General features: G+C 41.2%; 1 protein-coding gene across 1 annotated transcript in view; it reads left to right on the forward strand.

Annotated features, from left to right (window-relative positions):
* fam204a (family with sequence similarity 204 member A) overlaps window positions 1-21,833 on the forward strand; it is a 35,347-nt gene that overhangs the window by 4,818 nt on the left and 8,696 nt on the right. Inside the window, exon 5 of the mRNA XM_041790379.1 lies at window positions 629-718. Within this exon, the coding sequence (XP_041646313.1) occupies window positions 629-718 (90 nt within the window). The remainder of the gene's footprint in view (window positions 1-628; window positions 719-21,833) is intronic.

The raw sequence follows: 21,833 nt of genomic DNA on the forward strand, positions 1-21,833 counted from the left end.
AACTATTTCTTTGCCATTATTACCCATTTCAGCAATTTTAACTCATTTTATTTATTTTTGAACACAAGGGATTTAGATTTCGAAGAAGGCTATTTACCACACAAATGATTAAAAACTGTATTAGTCTCAGATTTTTTTTAAAGAACAAGAGCAACTAAAAAAAAATGAGACACCAATCATAAAAATGTCTGACAAATCCTCTCAGGGTCTTCAAATAAAACATCAGAGGATGCACTTTAATAATATCAGCCTATTTTAACTGTATTTTTAACCATTATAAGAATTCGGGGCGCTCTGCTTCCTTAAACAGGCTCATCACAGCAAACTGTCTTGCCATCAGTTACCAGGGGCTTCTCTGCATCCCCCTTTGCTTAGGCCTGAAATGGAAATGTGTAATTAAAGAGTCACATTTATGTTTGGTAATCTCCTGTAGCATTTCTAAGATTTCCCCACTAATATCCAATCAAAAGGTTTTCATTTGTGAAGGGAAATCTACATATTTGTAGTAATGGCAATCATATTAAAAATAAGGCCCTGGGGACTTTTGAAGTTAGTCTTTGATTTTTTTTCTCTCTCTCTTCCCCTATTTCAAAAAAAAAAATCTGAATTTTTTCCCCCTCCTCTGCAGTCCGGCCTAGAAAAGAGCACGGAGAGAGCCATAGCTGAAGGGGACACTGCAAAGGCGGAGGAGATGAGCGACAGACTCGCCACTCGAGAGGTACGTTGTGCTGATAAGAGATCTTTGGGGTTCCCCTGCTGTGACAAATCAGCCTAATGGATCCGTGGCAATTTCTGCTGCAAAGACATAGGGGAACAAAAAACATACGCAGATACCCGCCATTCAGTCCTGCAGCACTTTTCCATTGAGTTAATGGAAAGCCCTCCCCTTAGTTTTGAAGTGCTGCAATGTCTAAAGGACTTTTGGCTCTGCTTTTTAATGAATGGTACAATGCTTTCAAGCCAACTGTTAAATCATTCTCCAGGTAAGAGTTTCATACCTTTGAAGTGAACATGTCCCTAAATGCAGTGCCTGAAGTTTTGTAACTAACCGGCTTGGCAGGCATCAAGGATCAAGTGGTTTGAAACTAATTTAGCATAAAATGTAGCCGACATACACATATAATTGTGGTTAAAAAGACATACAGATGCTGTGTTACTTTTCCAGCGGGGGAATTGCTGTACTTTGAGCATAAAAGTTAAACTTCTTTGTTTCATGATTTATTGTGCTTACAGCCTCCCATAAGCGTTTTCATCTTTTAATAATAGCAACACAAACATTTAGAACACTGTGGGCTACCATTTTTTACTCATACCTGGATTGTCATAGAGTTGCAAAATAGGCAGGGTACAGGAGTGCAAATAGTCCCCCCACTGTGGATAGCCAAGACAGCATATGCTTTTAAATGTATAGTGGTACTAAACTGTTTTGGCCTCTTGACCCACCACCTCCTTCTTGTGAAATTCTGACCCAAAAATGTTCAACCATTCGAAAGAATTTGATAAAACAATGCTGCGGTTTGGACCTTAGATGGAACAAAACATATGACTGAACAAAGAGACAGGATGGAACAAGCATCATTACAGCCCTGCAGGGACAAAAGACTGGAAAACACTGGCTGGTCTGATTGAACCTTTATTTAACTAGATAAAGACTCACTGAGATCAGGATCTCTTTCACAAGGGGGACCAGGCCAAGAATGAGCCTCTAACTTTACAAGATAGATTATTTGTGCAACAGCCCATACATGGTCTCTGCAATAACCTTGAAATTTTTTATATTATATATACCTTTATATTGCCAAAAGTATTCACTCACCCATCCAAATAACTGAAATCAGGTGTCCCAGTCACTTCCATGTCCACAGGTGTATAAAATCAAGCGCCTAGGCATGCAGACTGTTTCTACAAACATTTGTGAAAGAATGGCTCGCTCTCAGGAGCTCAGTGAATTCCAGCGTGGTACTGTGATAGGATGCCACCTGTGCAACAAGTCCAGTTGTAAAATTTCCTCGCTCCTAAATATTCCACAGTCAACTGTCAGTGGTATTATAACAAAGTGGAAGCGATTGGGAACGACAGCAACTCAGCCACCAAGTGGTAGGCCACGTAAAACGGAGCGGGGTCAGCGGATGCTGAGGCGCATAGTTTGCAGAGGTTGCCAACTTTCTGCAGAATCAATGGCTACAGACCTCCAAACTTCATGTGGCCTTCAGATTAGCTCAAGAACAGTGGTAGAGAGCTTCATGGAATGGGTTTCCATGGCCAAGCAGCTGCATCCAAGCCATACATCACCAAGTGCAATGCAAAGCGTCGGATGCAGTGGTGTAAAGCACGCCGCCACTGGACTCTAGAGCAGTGGAGACGCGTTCGTTGGAGTGACCAATCGCGCTTCTCCATCTGGCAATCTGATGGACAAGACTGGGATTGGCAGTTGCCAGGAGAACTGTTCTTGTCTGACTGCATTGTGTCAAGTGTAAAGTTTGGTGGAGGGGGGATTATGGTGTGGGCTTGTTTTTCAGGAGCTGGGCTTGGCCCCTTAGTTCCAGTCAAAGGAACTCTGAATGCTTCAGCATACCAAGAGATTCTGGACAATTCCATGCTCCCAACTTTGTGGGAACAGTTTGGGGATGGCCCCTTCCTGTTCCAACATGACTGTGCACCAGTGCACAAAGCAAGGTCCATAAAGACATGGATGAGAGAGTTTGGTGTGGATCAACTTGACTGGCCTGCACAGAGTCCTGACCTCAACCCGATAGAACACCTTTGGGATGAATTAGAGCGGAGACTGAGAGCCAGGCCTTCTCGTCCAGCATCAGTGTGTGACCTCACAAATGCGCTTCCGGAAGAATGGTCAAAAATTCCCATAAACACACTCCTAAACCTTGTGGAAAGCCTTCCCAGAAGAGTTGAAGCTGACGTCACATTAAACCCTATGGATTAAGGATGGGATGTCACTTAAGTTCATATGTAAGTCAAGGCAGGTGGGCAAATACTTTTGGCAATGTAGTGTATGATGTAGTACGTGTGCTCCTACCCAAGCAATAAGCTCCGTGACTCAAGCTCAGCATGCAGCTGTAATCCCTGCCGTCTATCAGTGGAGCCAGTTGGTAATTTTTGTCGTAAAGAATTGTTGTCCAGTTCTGATTAATCACAAAAGCTCTTCATCAGCTGCCTTTGTTTACAAGCTTGCAGTCACTTCAACTAAGCCACACCCACAGCCTCTGCCTTGTCCTCCTGAAATGACTCAGATTGGTCCTCTCTTGAACAAGCATTTCCTCCTGATGCTTTATTCATATATCTGACTGATGACAAACATGGAATCGGGTCAGTATTCAAGCTTTAAGTTGCACATTAACAACCCACTGAAAAAAGCCCCATAATACACTGCTGGGTCATGACCCATCAGTTAAAAAAACACACTGTCTTAAAATACACCAGTCTTACGCCATGGCATAATGGTCAGCAATTTAGGTGATTTAACCTCAAGTTTCTCAGAATTCCTTCTAAGTTCAGTTTAGCTTGATGGACAGCTATACATCTGCTTTAAAACTGCCATAAAACATGAAAATAGAAACTTTTCCATAATTATCTTTGATTTTTAGGTTAGTTCTTAACACAGAATTAAAGACGTACTTCACTGTAATTATTGTTGGAAAATCTTTCATGTGCAATGTCTAGAAAAGGTACATATGCAAGTAAAAAGACTAAAATAATCAGTAAGTTCTCTGTTCAGTTAATTCAAAAGCAGTTTAAATTGTTTTAAAGCTGCATTGTTTAAGATGATTGAGTTCAATGTTATCATTTGATTTTCTAAAATATCAACATTATAATAAACTGTAATGAAAGCTATACAGTGCATCCAGAAAGTGTCCACAGTGTTTCACTTTATCCACATTTTGTTGTTACCGCCTTGTTGTTAATTTTTTACCTCAGAATTCTTCACACAATACCCCATAATGACAAGGTGTGAAAAAAGTTTATTTGAAATTATTGCAAATTAATTAAAAATAAAAAGCAAACAAACAAAAAACATGTACATAAGTCTTCACAGCCTTTGCCTTGACACTCAGAATTTAGCTCCAGTCCTGTTTCCACTGATCATCCTTCAGATGTTTCTACACCTTTACTGGAGTCCACCTGTGGTAAATTAACTTGATTGAACAGGATGGGTAAGTACACATCCATCTATATAATGTCCCATAGCTGACAGAGCATGTCAGAGCACAAAGCAACCATGAAGTCAAAGGAACTGTCTGTAGACCTCAGAGACAGGGTTGTATCGAGGCACAGATCTGGGGAAGGGAACAGAAAAATGTCTGCAGCATTGAAGATCCCAGTGAACACAGCGGCCTCCTTCATCTGTAAATAGAAGAAGTTTGGAACCACCAGGACTCCTCCTAGATCTGACCGCCTGAACAATCTGAGGGATCGGGGTAGAAGGCGCTTAGGCAGGGAGGTGACCAAGAACCAGATGGTCACTCTGACAGAGCTCCAGTGTTGCTCTGTGGAGAGAGGAGAACCTTCCAGAAGGACATCCATTTCTGCATCAATCTGTGTGGTAGAGTGGCCAGGTGGAAGCTCTCCTCAGTGAACACATCACAGCCTGACTGGAGTTTGCCAGACCTGAAGGACTCTCAGACCATGAAACACAAAATTCTGAAACACAAAAAGATTGAACTCTTTGGCCTGAATGCCAAGCGCCAAGTCAGGAGGGAAACACCACTGATCACCTAAAGCATGTTGGTGGCAGCATCATGCAGTGGGGGTGCTGAAAAAGATGGAAAGATGAATGCAGCGATGTACAGGCATCGTTGATGATAACCTGCTCCAGAGTGCTCCAACCGGACAATGACCCTAAGCACACAGCCAAGATAACACAGGAGTGGCTGTGGGACATCTGTGAACGTCCCTGAGTGGACCAGCCAGAGCCCTGACTTGAACCTGACTGAGCATCTCTGGAGAGATCTGAAAATGGCTGTGCAGCGATGCTTCACATCCAGCCAGATGGAGCTGAGAGGTTCTGCTAAGAAGAATGGGAGGAACTGCCCATAAACAGGTGTTCCAAGCTTGTAGCATCATACTCAGAAAGACTGGAGGCTGTAATTACTGCCAAAGGTGCTTCAACAAAATACTGAACAAAAGCTGTGAAGACTTGTGTACATGTTATATTTTTGTTTGTTATTTTTAATGAATTTGCATAAAAAACTAACAAACCTTTTCCACGTTGTCATAATGGAGTATTGTGTGCAGAAAATAGAGGTAAAACATGAATTCCATCCATTTTGGAATAAGGCTGTAACATAACAACATGTGGAAAAGAGAAGCACCTTGAATAATTTCCAGATGCTCTCTACATTTGTTCCTTATAGTAAATTATAAATGATTTTAATTATTAAATGAAGTGTGGCCCAGACAGTGAGAATAAAACACATGGGACCCTCTCAGTGACCAGAGTTGCTTGTCCCTGAAAGAGATAGTGAAATATAAGAAGACATAATAAGATATAAAAAAGCAAGTCTACGTAAACAGCTGAGTTTAAGAAAAGATTTTTTTAGATAGTGGCAAATTTTTTCTGTTAGAAAGAAATGATGATTTAGCTGGTAGTGCAGATTATTTACCTGCTAAGAGACTTGCTTTCGTAAATTATTCAGATTTATACTCCAAATCACAGGTGTCAAATTCAAGGCCCGGGGGCCGAATCCGGCCCATGGAACAGTAAAATCCGGCCTGCAACATGATCTCATATTTCTGTTTTAACTGGCCCATCAGTCTGAGGTCTGCAGATTTCCTCAAGTATAAATATGTGAACTTATCCTTGATGATTTAAGATATCCTGGTTAAGTCTCAAAATCTGAAAAGTAAGTAAATAATTAGATAAGAAGTCAGGAATGTGGGAAAAGAAATTAATTTGTGTTTTTATTTCATGTTTTGAATTTAGCATCTTACAATTGGGACTCAAACTTAGGATTTTGACTTTTAATTTCATACTTTGAGCATTTCAACTAATAATTTTGACTTCTCATTTAATAAATAGAGCTTTAATATTCATAAGTCTCATTTCTAAGTGATATTTTGACCAATTATTTTGTATTTTGCCTGATAATTTTAACTCCAAACTTTGACGTCATACTCCCATATTTTGACCTTTAGACTCACAATTTAAAATTTTGAATCATATTTTTTGACTTTTTATTTCATGATTACAAATTTTATTTCATATTTTGACCCCTTTAAACTCATGATTTTGACTTTCTTTCTAAAATATTTACCCTTAAAAATTATCAAATTAATGTTTTGACCTTTTTGAACTAATAAATCTATTTTCTCAGATTGTGAGCCTTTAAACTTCTCTTTTTAACTTTTTAAATGCCAAAATTGTTTATCATCAGTGCTACTTTTTTTTTTTTTTTTTTTCCCCCCCATATTTTATTAGTGGTGAAATGAGGTTGACAGTTTATGGTTAAAAAGGTGACCCTGTTAGACCCTCAGGTTAGTCCCGAATCCAGAATCCTGCCCCTGGTGTGACTGAGTTTGACACCCCTGATCTAAATAGATCAGTTTTTCTGTCTTTATTCTTCTGATTTTCCTGCCAAAAGCAGTTCTCCTGATTTGACAAGTAGGCAGCATGAATAATGAGTCTGTGCTTAGAAATGTAAGAAATCAAATGTATTGTTCATTGAACTGACATTATCTCTGTGGCCCCATTGTCTCCATTGTTTATAGATATTAGCATGAAAAATCAGAGTCCTTTCATTCTCCACCATCACAGAAAGCAGTGTGATCCAGTGGAAGTTGTATCAGAGCTTTTGTGAGTGGCACATGCTCTGTACTTTCAAAAAGCCTCTTAGAGTGCTTGTGGAATGGTTTTAGCCCGGGCCGAGGTTCTCGCCTCCCTGGCACCTGCCTTGCGTCTTGCCAGAGCAGTGATGGGAAGTGACAGCCGTCTGGCAGCCAAAACTCATTGTTTTGGAGTGATAACTTCATTTCACAAGATTATAGTCAATTGGCCGTCTAAAAATCTCCCAAACCTATGTGACATACAGTTTTTATTGTTTACTTTTGTATATAGCAAAAGGCGCGGTTGAATAAATGAAAATTGTGGAGAGAACTGGCAGCTTTAAGCCAAAAAGTTTGAAGGATTCTGAACCAGTTAGAAAGGATTAAATCTTAAATATGCAGCCTGTATAGCAGATAGCCTGATGGTAAATATGTTTGTTTACACCATTCCTGTTCTCTTTTGACAGGAGAACTGTGACAAACATTTAAAGGATCAATAATCCCTGCTGTGCCCAGAATCAATTTCAAGGTTATAATTGAGTGGCTCATTTGGTGCAGAATGGCTTAGATGTTTAATGTGTTTACGGTCATAACACCAAGACAGGACTGTGGCAGGCTTTTCACTGGAAGAATAGGAACCAGTATTCTCCCCCAAAAATGCAAAAGCATTCTGACAACTGTGAGGAACTAAAGAGACCTGTTTGTCCCTCTAGGCATTGTTTTGTAAAGCGAATGCTGGTACATGCTGGATGAGAACGTTCCTGCGTATTTTCATCCTCAATCTAACGGATTCCCACTTATCTCCTCAAAGCAAAGGGAAATGTAAGGAAGATAGAGAGCTAGCTGTCAGAACCCACACCCCCTTATGAGACAAAAATGTTTGTTTCTGCTGTTTTCAGCTCTCTGAAATCAATTAATGATTTCCATTTGCTCTACTTTCTTCTTTTAATCTGAACATTAAAACAATTAAAAAAACGGTTGTGAGCTCTTTACAAATTCTAGATATGTGTTCTTTCATCCATCAAACTTCTGTGACATGCTGCTCAGATGCTGCAGGTTTAGTTTTTTTGTCTGTAGAGTTTTTAAATATTACCTAAGGCTACGAGCCTTTGTTTTAGATGAATTCATGAAGACATGCCCTGTTTTTACATGAAAGTATTAACACCCACGAAGATGGCACAAAGGAATTTTATCCCCTTTTGTGTAACAAAATATTGTCAGTCTACTTTACTTAGACAAAGCTCCCTAATTTATTTATTTAAGCTGTGCAGATGGTTTTTTCTTCATACAGCTGTGCTTTGATCCCTGAGAGCTGAAATACTACACAAACCAATGTAACAGCTCAAGTATTAAGAACTACTCTGTGTAGTTATGAAAATTAAATGTAATGTCCTGCACCTAATTCCCTACTTTAATTGTCATAGGACCACATAACCTTGCAGAGCAGATGGATTGGCCGGATTTCATTTCTGTCATCAGGAAAGTCCATCTGCAAAGCTTCAGTCTGAAACACTTGTTCCGGGTTGTAAAAGGAGCCTGACCAGTCAGCACTGGGGTGAACGAGGCTTTACTGGTGGTGGTTAGTTGTACGGGGAGATGGTGGCAATGGCTGCTGCTGGCCCATGTAGTGTTGAGCTCAGATGTAGCTGTAGTGTAGCGGCAGTTTTATCAGAGCTGGGCCACATTTTAAATAAAGAGCAAGAAACTGCACTGAGAGCTTTTCATGACAGAAACTATTTTTCGCTCTCCTCCTGACCTGCTTCAGCATGAGTTTGCTGTAGCTAAGGGTGGGGTTTAGCTGTGCTGTTTATACGAAGTCCCTGTACAGTAAAATCCAAGACTTGTGTCTAAATAATAAACTTACTAACTTAATAAGTTAATAAGCTTGCGTTTTTTCTTACACCTACTGCAACTTTATTAAGGCTGTTGGAATGAATTTCAGGTTTCAAATATAATTCGAATATTTCAAAACTCAGTAATATTTGACAGCTTAAGTTACTATTTGAGCGTGTTTTTGAAATATTTTTTGCTGTTTATAATCGTTCTGGAGTCTCCCCCCTTTCTCCTTGACCTCTATTTCACCCATATGTTGGTGTAGGAACCAAATGTTTGGTCACATGACACGTGACATGATGAACAATAAAGTTTTCACGCTCAAAACACAGAGGTGCAGCAATGGCTGCCATTGGGGATGTGTGGTGCACACGCTGGTGGTGATTTGGAAAGTGAAGCTTCGCTACATCAATGCTGATGTACGAGAGTAAAACCGCGATGCCCACTGACTGTAACCTGTAACATTTTCTGAATTTAATCAAGCTTCTGGGGGCCAGATGGGGAGCTGTGGGGGTCCTGATGTGGCCCCCGGGCCTCTAGTTGATGATCAGTGCTTTAGACAAAGAAACTCTTAGTCATTAAACCCAGCAGCCTTCAGTACATTACATTACATGGACAGGGCCATGTTGACTTCTGTATAGCATCCCCTCTTTTTAACAGTCTGTAAATGTCTGAGCAGTGAGCAGATCAGTTGCTGGAGTTTTGGGAGAGGAATGTTGTCTCATTCTTGTCTGATGTAGGATTCTAGCTGCTCAACAGTCCTGGCTTCTCCAGATTTTTCGTTTTATGATGAACCAAATTAGGGCTGAAATGATTCCTCGAATTATCCAGGTAATTCGCTTAAAAAAATTCCTCGAGGCAAATTATCTGCCTCGAGGCTTCGCTTAAATCAGTCACGTATCCATATATGGCCATGCTGTAGGCTGGACATCGTGCCATGTGTTGCGCGGCGTGCTGTATTTCGCACGGATGGCTATTTGTGTGGCACAGTGCCCTTGTTTTTCGCTGTTACAACAACGTAACATGCATGATACGATGTATAAAAATTATGAGGGAAGAGAAAGAAATGCAGTGATGTTTACAGGCACTGGTCCTGCATTTTTACGCATCCACTGGCAGATAGACGCCTGCACCTGTGAACCTACGCAGATCTTGAGTTTATGCGCTGCCTGCATGACTCGCTGCACTTGTTGTGTGTCTGCAGATTTCAGGGAATTTCATAAACTTCTCTGATTGACCCGACAGTTTTACAGAACACCGTCAGGCTTCATGATTCAAGTCCTGCTTTGGTGTGTCCCCTCTCTCTCTTTTCCGCGTGCACGCGTTACACATTGAATTATAAATTATCTAAAATTCAGCGCACTGAAGTCTTGATTGCAGCGTATTTTTCAAAATGTTTAGCATCCCGAATGATTTGATAAGACTTAAATGGATAATGAATTGACACCAATTAAATAGAAACACATTATTGCCACAGACAGTGGCAGAGACGAAGTAGGTCAAAGTTCATCATCATATAGTCAGGATTCAACAGGTCACAGAAGCCGCTTTATCCCTTAAAATGTGTTCTCCATGTCAGTGGATGGTCTTAAAAGGTCAGATTTTTATGGTGGATGAACTCACAAAAAAATTTGCAAAAATTGAAAGCAAACACCCTTTTGAAAAAAAGACCATATTCCTGTAATCTAAAGGTTCACCTTTCAGACATCAGACCACTGTGTGAATGATGGAACTTTATTATGATTAAGTGTCCCTTTACTTTAATGACAACTTGAAGAATAGAAATAAACTACAATAAAAGAAATAAAATGTTGGCACCCAACAATTCCTGGTAAAGGATCCCTAAAGCCCCAAATATGGCTTAATCTTATGTCATTATTGAGCTTCTTTTCCTTGTAACTTTAAGAAATGTAAACTGTCATCAGAACTTCATTGCACTTTGTAAAATATATTTTCTTTAGAGAACCTGTTAATACCAATTTTTCATATAGAAATAGTTAATTTAAGGGACCCAGCTTCTTTCTCATTTGTCTAGTATTACTTCTCTTGAAAAAGCAAAATATTTTTTATTAGAGTGCTCGATTAATCGTCAGAAGAATCGATAGAATACTCGACTACTGCAGCCCTGAACCAAATGTTTCCTATGGGTGAAAGGTCAGGATTGAAGGCAGGCTAGTTTAACACCTGGACTCTTCTATTGTGAAGCCATGATGTTGTAATGGATGTTGTATGTGGTTTAGCATTGCCTTGATGAGAAAGTTTAACCTGGCAAAGCAGATGGATATGCCCATTTCCGAGTTTCTCACTTGTGAATCCATCTCGCAAGGCTGAACTGTTTCAGCCTGGTTAGAAAGGGACAGGACCAATCAGCGACAAGGGGCAGTACTTTCGGGCATGGCGGAGTCGTGATGTAAGCAAGCAGCAACAAGAGGCCGGTGCAATTATGGTGGAAGAGATTAGCGTGGATGCTGCTAAAGCACCAGTTTTATCAGAACTTGACGACATTTCTTGGTTAAAAGAAGAATAAAGAACAGCAGTGAGTTGTTTTCTTTTCAACACCGACAGCAGTCGAGTACTGGCATGTCTGCAGTCGCCATGGTTCGTGTTATGCAGTTCTCTATGGAGTTTACTCCTCGGTTGCGGTTATGTCACATGTTTTGTTGCTCTGATTGGCCCGTAAAGATATGACAGACAGAACTTTCATCCAATCACTGTCCAAGGCTTCAAAGGCTCTGCCTTTTCCTAAACGCTGTCCATGAGAGGTTTACCAGATGGATGTGTGAAACAAATCCTTCTGGCGTGTCAGGTTGAAATAGTCAAGGCCTTCCCTGTCTGGATGGAAGCATATGTCGCTCTAAAAGCTCTCTCTATTTTTCAGCATTGATAGTTCCTTTCCAGATGTGTAAGCTGCCCACACCATAGGCACTAATGCAACCCCATACCATCAGAGATGCAGACACAGGACATGACATCTGTGGTTTCAAAAAGAATTTCAAACTTTTGATTCATTTGGCCACAGAACAGTTTTCCTGTTTTGCCTCAGTCCGTTTTCAATGAGCTTTGGCCTACATGGAGTTATTTGAAGTGATCTTGGGCCTGTATGGATGAAATGTGTAAAGATCCAGATTCAGATGGTGGGGACCTTGTGCAGCAGGACGGTCTTTTTTGGAAAATAAGCTCAGGAGAGGACAGTAGATGGTAGAATGAGCTTAATGACTGTACGAATGCTTGTTTGCCAGTGGTCAGGCGGATGCTAGCTTAGCTGCTGTGTTGATTGGCTCTTGATATGATCAGAATCACAGGAATCATAACTTTCTAGCACTGTACAGCATGATATGAAGCAGTTTTGTGAAAACTTGTGGTAATTAGTAGAAAACACACTGACGGCCCAGAGGCAGACTGTCTGACTTTGATGAGGGTTTAATTTTAACTTCTGTTAATTTTGAGCCAAATTAAGGGATTAACTGTTATCAGGGTTAATGTCTTTGTTGATGGATTAAGGGTTAATGGAGTTATATTTTGGATTAATGCTGCCCACCTCCGGTTGCTAGAATGAGAACCAAACATAGTTTAAACGTGAATTTGTATGAAAGTCCGTATTCAGCACTAAAGATTTTAGCTGCTGTTAAGTAGTCCCTGTGACTATAATGCTTTTTCTTGTAGTAGTTCATGCAAATCCCTTCATTGGATTAATAACTCCTGACTCTCAGAGCCACTGTTGTCTTTTGAAAATAGTCAGGAAATGTATTTTATATGTAGTTAGTAAATTTCAGCACAAAAGACTGTCACGCCATGTTAGAGCTTACAGTTTACCCCACAGCACTCAGCAAAGTTATTAGAACAACATTACCACTTCAAAACAGAACCTCTCCTGGGTTGTCAAGTTCACTCCTTGTCTTCCAGGCACTAAGGAATAGGAAATGTAAAACGTGGTTTGATTGATTCTTGCCCCCTCCTATAGGTGAGTGGAAGGTCGCTGATGGCAAGACAGAAAAAAAGCTTGTTCTGAGAGGAAGTTGAACTTTTTAGTCTACTTAAAAAGAGCTTGACTGTAAAGAATCAGTGAATGTTCCTGTTGTTTATGTCCAGTCATTTCTAAGGCTGTGTCTTATAAAGATGGGCTGAAAATGCTCAAAGATTGTCTCAGAAGATTAAGCTTAAGTTTACAACTATAAGGTCCTTTTTAAAGTGGTGTTTCTGGAACCATAAATTTGGTCCTGATCTGCTCCTCATATTGAGAGGGCTCGACATGCCCAGGCTTTCTTTGAGTGACCGGGCTCAGCAAAACTTTACACTCCAGTTAGGTTGTAGGTTGCTGTAATGCTCAATTCTGTCTTTGTTTTCTACAGATCAGATTTTTATTTTCTCTGTTGCTTGTCTGTTCACATAACTTTATAACATGTGGAGTGGATCAGACTCATCCATCCTGAGTGGATCCTCTTATAGACATGGCCTGTCAGGTTTGAAAGAGCGGATTTCACATGACTTGTGCTGTTCACACCACCATGAAAAAAAAACCCAGATTTGTCATAAAATCAGACTCAGGTCACTTTGGTCTCTAGTGTGGCTGCAGCCTAGAGATGTCAGCAATCATGAAGCTCTTTATGAACTCTTCAAGTTAGCTCAGGCTTCTGCTTCAGGCTGTGTGTACACTTACAGTGAAGTTGGAGTTCAGAGCCGTCTGATGCTTATTCCATGCAAAAAGGCACGATCACTGACTTTCTGATTCTGGCAGATTAGAATAATAAGAGGATATTAGGAATTGGTCTATATCAACATAATTGTCCATCCATCCATTTTCGACAATGCTTATCCCTTTCTGGGTCATGAGGGCTGGAGCCTATCCCAGCGGTCATTAGGCTAGAGGCGGGGTACACCCTGGACTGGTCGCCAGTCAATCTCAGGGCTGACATAGAGAGAGAGACAACAAGGACATCTACGGCCAATTTAGAGTCACTAATTAACCTAAGGCCAAGCCTAAAATATTCAGAGAGAACCAACATGCAGGGGGAGAACATGCAAACCCCACACAGAAAGGCCCTGACTGGGAAGCAAACCAGGGACCTTCTTGGTCTGAGGCAACAGCGCTAACCCCTGCACCGCCGTGCAGCCCATAAAGATAATCGTGTTAAAAATAAAATAAAAAGTGCCATTGTTGCTTTAGTAAAAGAGAATGACACTGCGGTAAATAATTGTTTTCTGTTGAAGAGATTGCAGGCACTCATAGGGATAAATCCTTTATTACATCAGAGTCACAGACTCATAAAAACATGCCAACAGGTTTTAGTCTTACAGGCCTGCATCAGGACGGGTGCCTGAGTGCCTCTGATCTCCTCAGGAAGATTAAGTTGGATCCCAACACAACATGTCTCCCATAATTTAATCCCAAAACTGAATTCCCTGAATTATGGAGAATATTTTTGCAAATATTTGTGGGGAAAGATGATAAAAATTGTTTAAGGTTGGCTAGAAAACAAAGACTGGAGAAGAACATGTCATACTCAAAGAGCTGCTAAATTTTTAGACTTTCCTGTTCCCCTCTCCTCCTCCATGGGCTCTTGCTAAAGGTTTCAGTCATCTGAATCAGCAGGTGTCACATCAGCGCACATTTAAAGGGGCGCTTGGTTTGTTTTCTCCCTGCTTCCATTTTTCACATAGGCCAGGATCCACAGTAACACAAATAAAGAGACTTTTTATTTCATAATAAACCTAACGCCGTTGTTGACCATTTAAAGTTCTGCGTCGAGGGAACGCATTGCTCTGCAATTCACCGCCATGCCGCTAGGGGGTGTGGCTGTGTGTGTGTGTGGTTTCAGAGGGGTCACATCCGAATCCTTGTTTATCTTCCAGTCATGGCGACCTAGGTGGAGGGGATGTGTTTGGAGTTTGAGCTCATCCATATCGACGAACAAATTCTTTTGTTGCAAATGTTGAAGCACAGGCGACAGGGAAGACGTTTGCGGAGGTGGTCTGTACGACCACTAAACGAGTCGAGGCTGAGAGCGGGTGAATTTACCACACTGGTTTACCCACTGAGGGACCTGGATGAAGAAATGACTTTTTGAGCGGACCAATTTCAGCCCTTGCGGTCCGGTAGGATTTTTTGGAGGTGCGCGTCAGGCTACAGCGTAGGGGTCTGCACTGACGCAGAGGGCTACGTGTAGCTACACTGTGGACGTGACGCAGAAGCATAAATCAGGCTTAAGGCGTTAAACCACTGTGTTACTGACAACTGTAATGTCATTACTGTAACACGCTACTCTGTACTGCCTTACACCTACCATTGTTATCAATATGCTATAAATTACAATTAGTTGTAGGGTTGTTCCGATTCCGATAAAAGTATTGGAAATACGTCCGATACTGCTCAAAATGCAGGTACTGGTATCAGCGACTACACAAATTTATGCACTGATCTGATATCATTTGGTTTTGCGTTATGTTCAACTTCGTTTAGCCATGCTAAATGTTAGTGCTACCATTTTTAGATCAGAGAAGAAGAACCAAAGGACCCACTGCAGCAGCAAAGAATGGAGGCTGTGTGACAGTTTCTCTCTGAATGTGATTGTTAAAACGCCTTCCAGACCAGCACTGTCACACATGACAAGAAGTACACAGTTTATCAAGAGCTGAATAACATTTGAACCATAAATCGTTGCCTCTCACTTGTTTTTCCTCTTGAAGCTAGCCGTTGTGCTTTCCCATTGACTCTACTGAGGCCTCTGAATCCCCTGCAGCAGCATTTCCAGCGAGCCCGGAAATTGAATTACGATCATTCGTTAATGCTAGCTCAAATGCAAACTGGAATGCTAACCATCATTTTGTTTTCCCATTGTGAGGGTCTGTCAGCCAATGGCAGGCTGCTGTCTAAATAGAGCATAAAGGAGAGAGAGATAGAGAGAGCCTGTGCTGCAGCCCCCTATGTTATTGTTATTTTAATATTTAGCAGTAAAACTCAGAAAAACAACTTTAGGCTCACAGAGATGCTGGACATTATGATTGTAATTGTTGAGCCATGTTTTTAATCAAATACAGGTCTAAAATAATTTGCAAGTCTACAGTCAGTCCAGAAAGTTCACACTGGTATTGGATCAGGACTCGTATTGGCCAGTTCCAAACACCTTGGTATCATCTCTAATTAACTGATTCCAGACCTTTTTTATATTGATATACGGAACTATTTTAATTTTTGCATTTACATAAAACAAAACTAATTCAGATTTGTTATTTAAAAAGACTAATCTCTTAGTCTGTTGTTCAGTCCTGAGGTAAAGAGCACCTTCAGGGCATCAGGGCGCTGTCTTAAATTGACCTTTGTATGTTGAAAATTCCCATATATAGTGCACTGCTGTTGATATTTGTGCTTTATGTTGAGTTGCACAGACATGCTTCTATGTGTATGAATTAGGCTTTAGAAAAGAGATTAACTCTTAACTTTAAAGCCCCTTTGGCTCTATATGTTTTCCTCTTATTAAACCAAGGGCTTCCTTTTGTTTAAAAATGTAGAAAATGCCCCCCCCTCCCCCCAGTAGTTGCATCACTCAATAATTAAGCATAAGAATATGCATTTACCAGAGCCATTCATGTTTTTCTCTGTGTTTGAACCTGAAGATGGTAATAATATCCTTAATTATAATCCGGCAAGTATTTCAATAGCTGAAAGAAAAAGCCCTACTGTCCTTGAAAGCTACCCTTTGGAAAGCCTCGCTTAAATCTGTGAAACAAAGGTGGCAAAGCATTTTTGTCAAAGAACACACGGTGGCTTAGTTAAACAAAGAAATGAGCTGAGAGTGTTATTTAACACCTTTTCATCAGTCCTGCCATGCCCCGTGTTTGTAATCAAAAATTTAATGAACAATGCTTTTATGCGAAGAGAGCGTTATCTGATTCTGACTTTCCCCACCCCACACGAGAGCAGGAGGCTGACTCTGTCTCCCCTGCTAGCCCCCCCCAGGCCACATCACACAGAGTTTAGGGAAACTCCCGTCTTTGTTCATTTTTCCTACAGCATAAGCAATTTATCACTGAATGAACTTTTATTGTATCTCTGGATGACTAACATTAGATTTTCACCAATTAATTCTGAAATGGATTTTGAAATGGGTACTAAGCTTTTATCGAATGCCGTAGAATCTTATTTGGATAATTGTATTTCATTAATTACTTCATAGACAAAGCATACTTTTTCAATGTAGATTTGTGTGCTGTTTAATTAATTAACATGTTTTCTCTCTTAATTAAAGCCATTTTTAAAATTAAAGCCCACAGCAAAACACATATATAATTTGTTTGTAATTAGGCCTTAATTGGTGGTAGTGGAAGCTTAGCACCCTTGGTTTCTTTTTTCATGATTGCTATTTTATTGCCAGTCACTCATTAATTAAACTGTTTTTTCTAATTAGCTTATAAAACTGTTGATGGCATATTATTGTAAGTGTGAGTTCAAAGCTTGCTAATAAGCATACCCTACTCAGAAGGGGCAAGATAATGGAATATGCACAAAGCAGGCAAACTTTCACTGATTTTTTTTTTGTCTACTCCCTAAAGATGAGATGTCATGTGTATCTTGAATCAGATTACTAGAAGAAAAAATGGAGGCAAAGCTGTTCTACTTTGCCTCCCCTGGAGTGGCTTTCTTTTTGCAAGGCATGTAATATTGTTAGTCAAAGTACAGACAAGATTACAGAAGACTCTTGAGACTGCCCCATGAAGGGCTGATAATCATAGGAGAGAAACAGAGTGGAAATGTAGGAGCATGCAGGCTGAGTACTCTGGTGTTTGGACTTTGCATTTGCATTTCATTCAGTTATCGCTGAAAATTCTGGATAGATATTAGTTGCCATCAAAATTGATCAGTCTATACTTGATAAATCAAACCAGGATGTGTATATACAGTGCTAAACAAATTTATTAGACCGCCCTAACCCTAACCAAAGTATGGTTTATTCCAAAGCTGCCCTAAATTAACAGCGTTGGTAATTACCAAAATCATTTTTTATGTTTCTGCAGTGGTTAATACACAACAATGTAGAAGCTCTTTAACCCAAATGATATTTTTAATGCTAAAATAGAATTGTTATTGTTATCCATGAATTTTCAAATTTACTGATTTACAAAAAAACCTGAAAAAATAGTAAAGCACATTAATATTTCTTGATTAATATGTCAAATTATAGTTATTTACTTGCATTCCTGAACAGAAAAACGAGTTTTAGTGGTTGAATGTTACACTTGAATAATTTCTGACTTCTCAGAGAAGCCCAGTGAGCTGGCTCGAATTTGGGTGAATTCAGTTTGAAATTCCTCATTCCTGTTCAAAATGGTAAAACGTGGAGAGCTCAGTGAAAATGAAAGAGTCCGCATTAAAGCACTTCATGATGCTGGATGGTCTTTGAGACAAATATGACAGGTGGTCTAATACATTTGTTAAGCACTGTATATGTATATATACAGTAAAATTAAATTCAACAGATTTGTTCACTAAAATAATTTTTTTCTCTGCCTTGTTAAAATCATCTGCTCCTTTTAACACATATCCTCATCATGGTGGAGCGTTTGGCTGCAGACCTCTATGGCGGGGCGTTTGAATGCAGACCTCCATGGTGGTGTGTTTGGCTGCAGACCTCTATGGTGGGGCCTTTGGCTGCAAACCTCTATGGTGGGGCGTTCAGCTGCAGACCTCTATGTTGGGGAGTTTGGCTGCAGACCTCCATGGTGGGGCGTTTGGCTGCACACCTCTATGGTGGGGTGTTTGGCTGCAGACCTCTATGGTGGGGAGTTTGGCTGCAGACCTCTATGGTGGGAAATTTGGCTGCAGACCTCTATGGTGGGGAGTTTGGCTGCAGCCCTCCATGGTGGGGCGTTTGGCTGCATAACTCTGTGGTGGAGCGTTTGGCTGCAGACCTCTACGGTGGGAAATTTGGCTGCAGACCTCTATGGTGGGGAGTTTGGCTGCAGACCTCTATATATAGTGGGGCGTTACACTGCAGACCTCTATGTTGGGGCATTCGGCTACAGACCTCTATGGTGGTGTGTTTGGCTTCAGACCTCTATGGTGGGGCGTTTGGCTGTAGACCTCTATGGTGGGGAGTTTGGCTGCAGACCTCTATGATTGGGTCGTCGGCTGCAGACCTCTATGTTGGGGAGTTTGGCTGCAGACCTCCATGGTGGTGTGTTTGGCTGCAGACCTCTATGGTGGGGAGTTTGGCTGCAGACCTCTATGGTGGGAAATTTGGCTGCAGACCTCTATGGTGGGGAGTTTGGCTGCAGCCCTCCATGGTGGGGCGTTTGGCTGCATAACTCTGTGGTGGAGCGTTTGGCTGCAGACCTCTACGGTGGGAAATTTGGCTGCAGACCTCTATGGTGGGGAGTTTGGCTGCAGACCTCTATATATAGTGGGGCGTTACACTGCAGACCTCTATGTTGGGGCATTCGGCTACAGACCTCTATGGTGGTGTGTTTGGCTTCAGACCTCTATGGTGGGGCGTTTGGCTGTAGACCTCTATGGTGGGGAGTTTGGCTGCAGACCTCTATGATTGGGTCGTCGGCTGCAGACCTCTATGTTGGGGAGTTTGGCTGCAGACCTCCATGGTGGTGTGTTTGGCTGCAGACCTCTATGGTGGGGCATTTGACTACAGACCTCTATGGTGGGGAGTTTGGCTGCAGACCTCTATGGTAGGGCATTTGGCTGCAGACCTCTGTGGTGGGGAGTTTGGCTGCAGCCCTCCATGGTGGGGCGTTTGGCTGCAGACCTCTATGGTGGTGTGTTTGGCTTTAGACCTCTTTGTTGGGGCATTTGGCTGCACATCTCTATGTTGGGGAGTTTGGCTGCAGACCTCTATGGTGGGGCATTCAGCTGCAGACCTTCATGGTGGGGCAAGAAGTTTCAACACTACCCAAGCCCGAACCAGAATGACGTGCTAAATGAGGTATATTTCCACTCGCTCTCAGGGGTTACAGTAAGTGTCTATTTTAATAACAGCAGAATTTCATGAAAAAAAATCAAAAATTTACTGAGGGGGATAAAATTAAATCTAACACACCACACACTAAGGGAAACCTAAAAAGGGTCAGGGTTAGGCACCCCAAAATGGTGAGGGTAAGGGGGAGGGGGAGGAAATTAGAAATAACACACCACAAATAAAGGAAAACCTGACAAGCGTCAGCACTTCACTTCCTGCCCCACCGTTTGAGGTCGCCCCTTGTAGAGATCTGCAACAGGTAAACCCAGAACACCCCACCATAGAGGTCTCAGCCAGATGCCTCTCAACTTTTCATCCATCAGTTTTTCCTATGTAAAGGCTCAAGAGGCTAAAATAGAACATCACACCCGGTCTTAAAGGTATACACGCAAACATTGAATTCTGAATAGGTTACTTAAGTTCAAATTGAAATACTGAACTTTGATGTGTATGCAGTGCAGAGCATTGTAGGGGTGGATCAATGAGTGGCCTGGACAATTATCGATGCTTATATTTGGCATTTTTCTCTTTATCTGAATTGGCAGTTTACCAATAATATTAATCAATCAAAAAGTACGCTGCCCAGCTTTGTGCTCTCTTCTCTTGCTCTGTTTTCACTCACCAGGGTCTCACCTAAAGTCCCACCCCCAGTCTCTGATTGGCTCTGTGCCACGTGACTACTAGCCAGTCAACACTGAGGTCTCAGCGTGTGTAGCGTCACTGTATTGCTCTGTGCAGATTCTCATGTAGAGCCCGTGCTTATTTTTTATTCCTTCATATTTTGGCCATGCAATTCTAAGTTTGCCACATTTACTCCATTTTGTTTGTCAGTGCTAATCAGTTCTAAATATCAGTTTCCAGTCATCTGAACTAACTTTTGGTCAGTATTGGCTCTAAAAGACTAGTATCAAAGCAGGCCCTCTAGACGTCACTGCTGAGTGAACAGGAGTTCAGACCCGGGTCTCCAGGCACAGCCATCGCCCCTGGCGAGCACCCAGACTTGATCATTCTTTTTACTTCGTTCCCTTAAAAACCCTTCTGGAAAAAGACATGCCTTCTTTGTGTGCACTGACATTGGTTATTTTCTGCATTGGGTGTTCAATTAACTAACCAAAAGAAACGTTGTGGTTTTTGTGTTCCTACAACAGTCTTTTATGGCAGAAACACATTTTTGTTCCCCGTCTGCCTTAGTTCTAAGAAATTATACTGAAATAACACACAAGCTGCCTAATCTGATATTCATTCCTTTCTTATATAGCCCTCCTTTCCAAAGTTGACTAAGGCCACATTATTTAGGCATTAAGGTAGTGTGATAAGGGAATTAGACTGGTCATTAATCGTTTACACGTCAAATGCAGCAGAGCAGCTCGGGGAGGTGATTTAGTGAGGCAAAGCCATATAGCCCTAGTTAATCCACCTCTCACACATTTTAATTGGAAGAGGCTTCCTGGATAGGAAATTTATGAATGGGTTTAAGGCCATTTCTTCCTTAAAGCTATCATTTATTTCATTTCATATTGTTAATAGGAACTTTTACACTTTATCCACATGGAGATGTATTTTTCTCATCTTTTATTCTGCTATTGTTTCTTTGTGCTTGGATTTATAGTCCCTGTTTTTAGAAATCCTGCAGAATCCCTATTGCATAGATTATTAAACACATAAAGTGATTCAATAGAAATAAAGCTAAATGAAGGGCGGTGTGAAAGACAGACTTGGTTAATCTAATTCGACACCAATGCTGTGTTCTTTTTTTTTTGGTCCCCATGTTTTGGTCTCGACTTGAATCTCCATGACGACCCATGAGTGAACAGAAAGCAGGTCTATTGACCTAACTCTCCAAGTGGCCTTAAGCTGCTGCTGCTGCAGTGCCAGCATTGTGGACATTTTTTTGCCCTCAAACCTATCAAAGGTCAGAGTATTAATCCTCTGAATAAACCATGTTTTTAACTGGGCTGTGCCCAGGCCACACCAGGGAGACACACGGCGCAAAAACATGCCTGTGATGGACATTTAATTCTATGTTAAAATGTGCCGTAGTGGAGGGTGTTGGCCTTTGGGTGCCAAGTAAACAAAGAATGCAGGAGGTTTCCTGTCGTCTGCTTTTATTACAGCTTTGTACTCACATTCTTATTTTTCGCCAGCCTCTGATGTGAAAGGATTTGGCACTAAGATGCACGCAAGGGGAGGGAGAGAAAATCCTGAAAAGTGGATCAAAAAAGTAAATGAAAAATAATGTCATATTACTGAAAATATGAGAGG

The sequence above is a fragment of the Cheilinus undulatus genome, linkage group 6, assembly GCF_018320785.1.
Source record: "Cheilinus undulatus linkage group 6, ASM1832078v1, whole genome shotgun sequence".
Classification (NCBI taxonomy): Eukaryota; Metazoa; Chordata; class Actinopteri; order Labriformes; family Labridae; genus Cheilinus; species Cheilinus undulatus.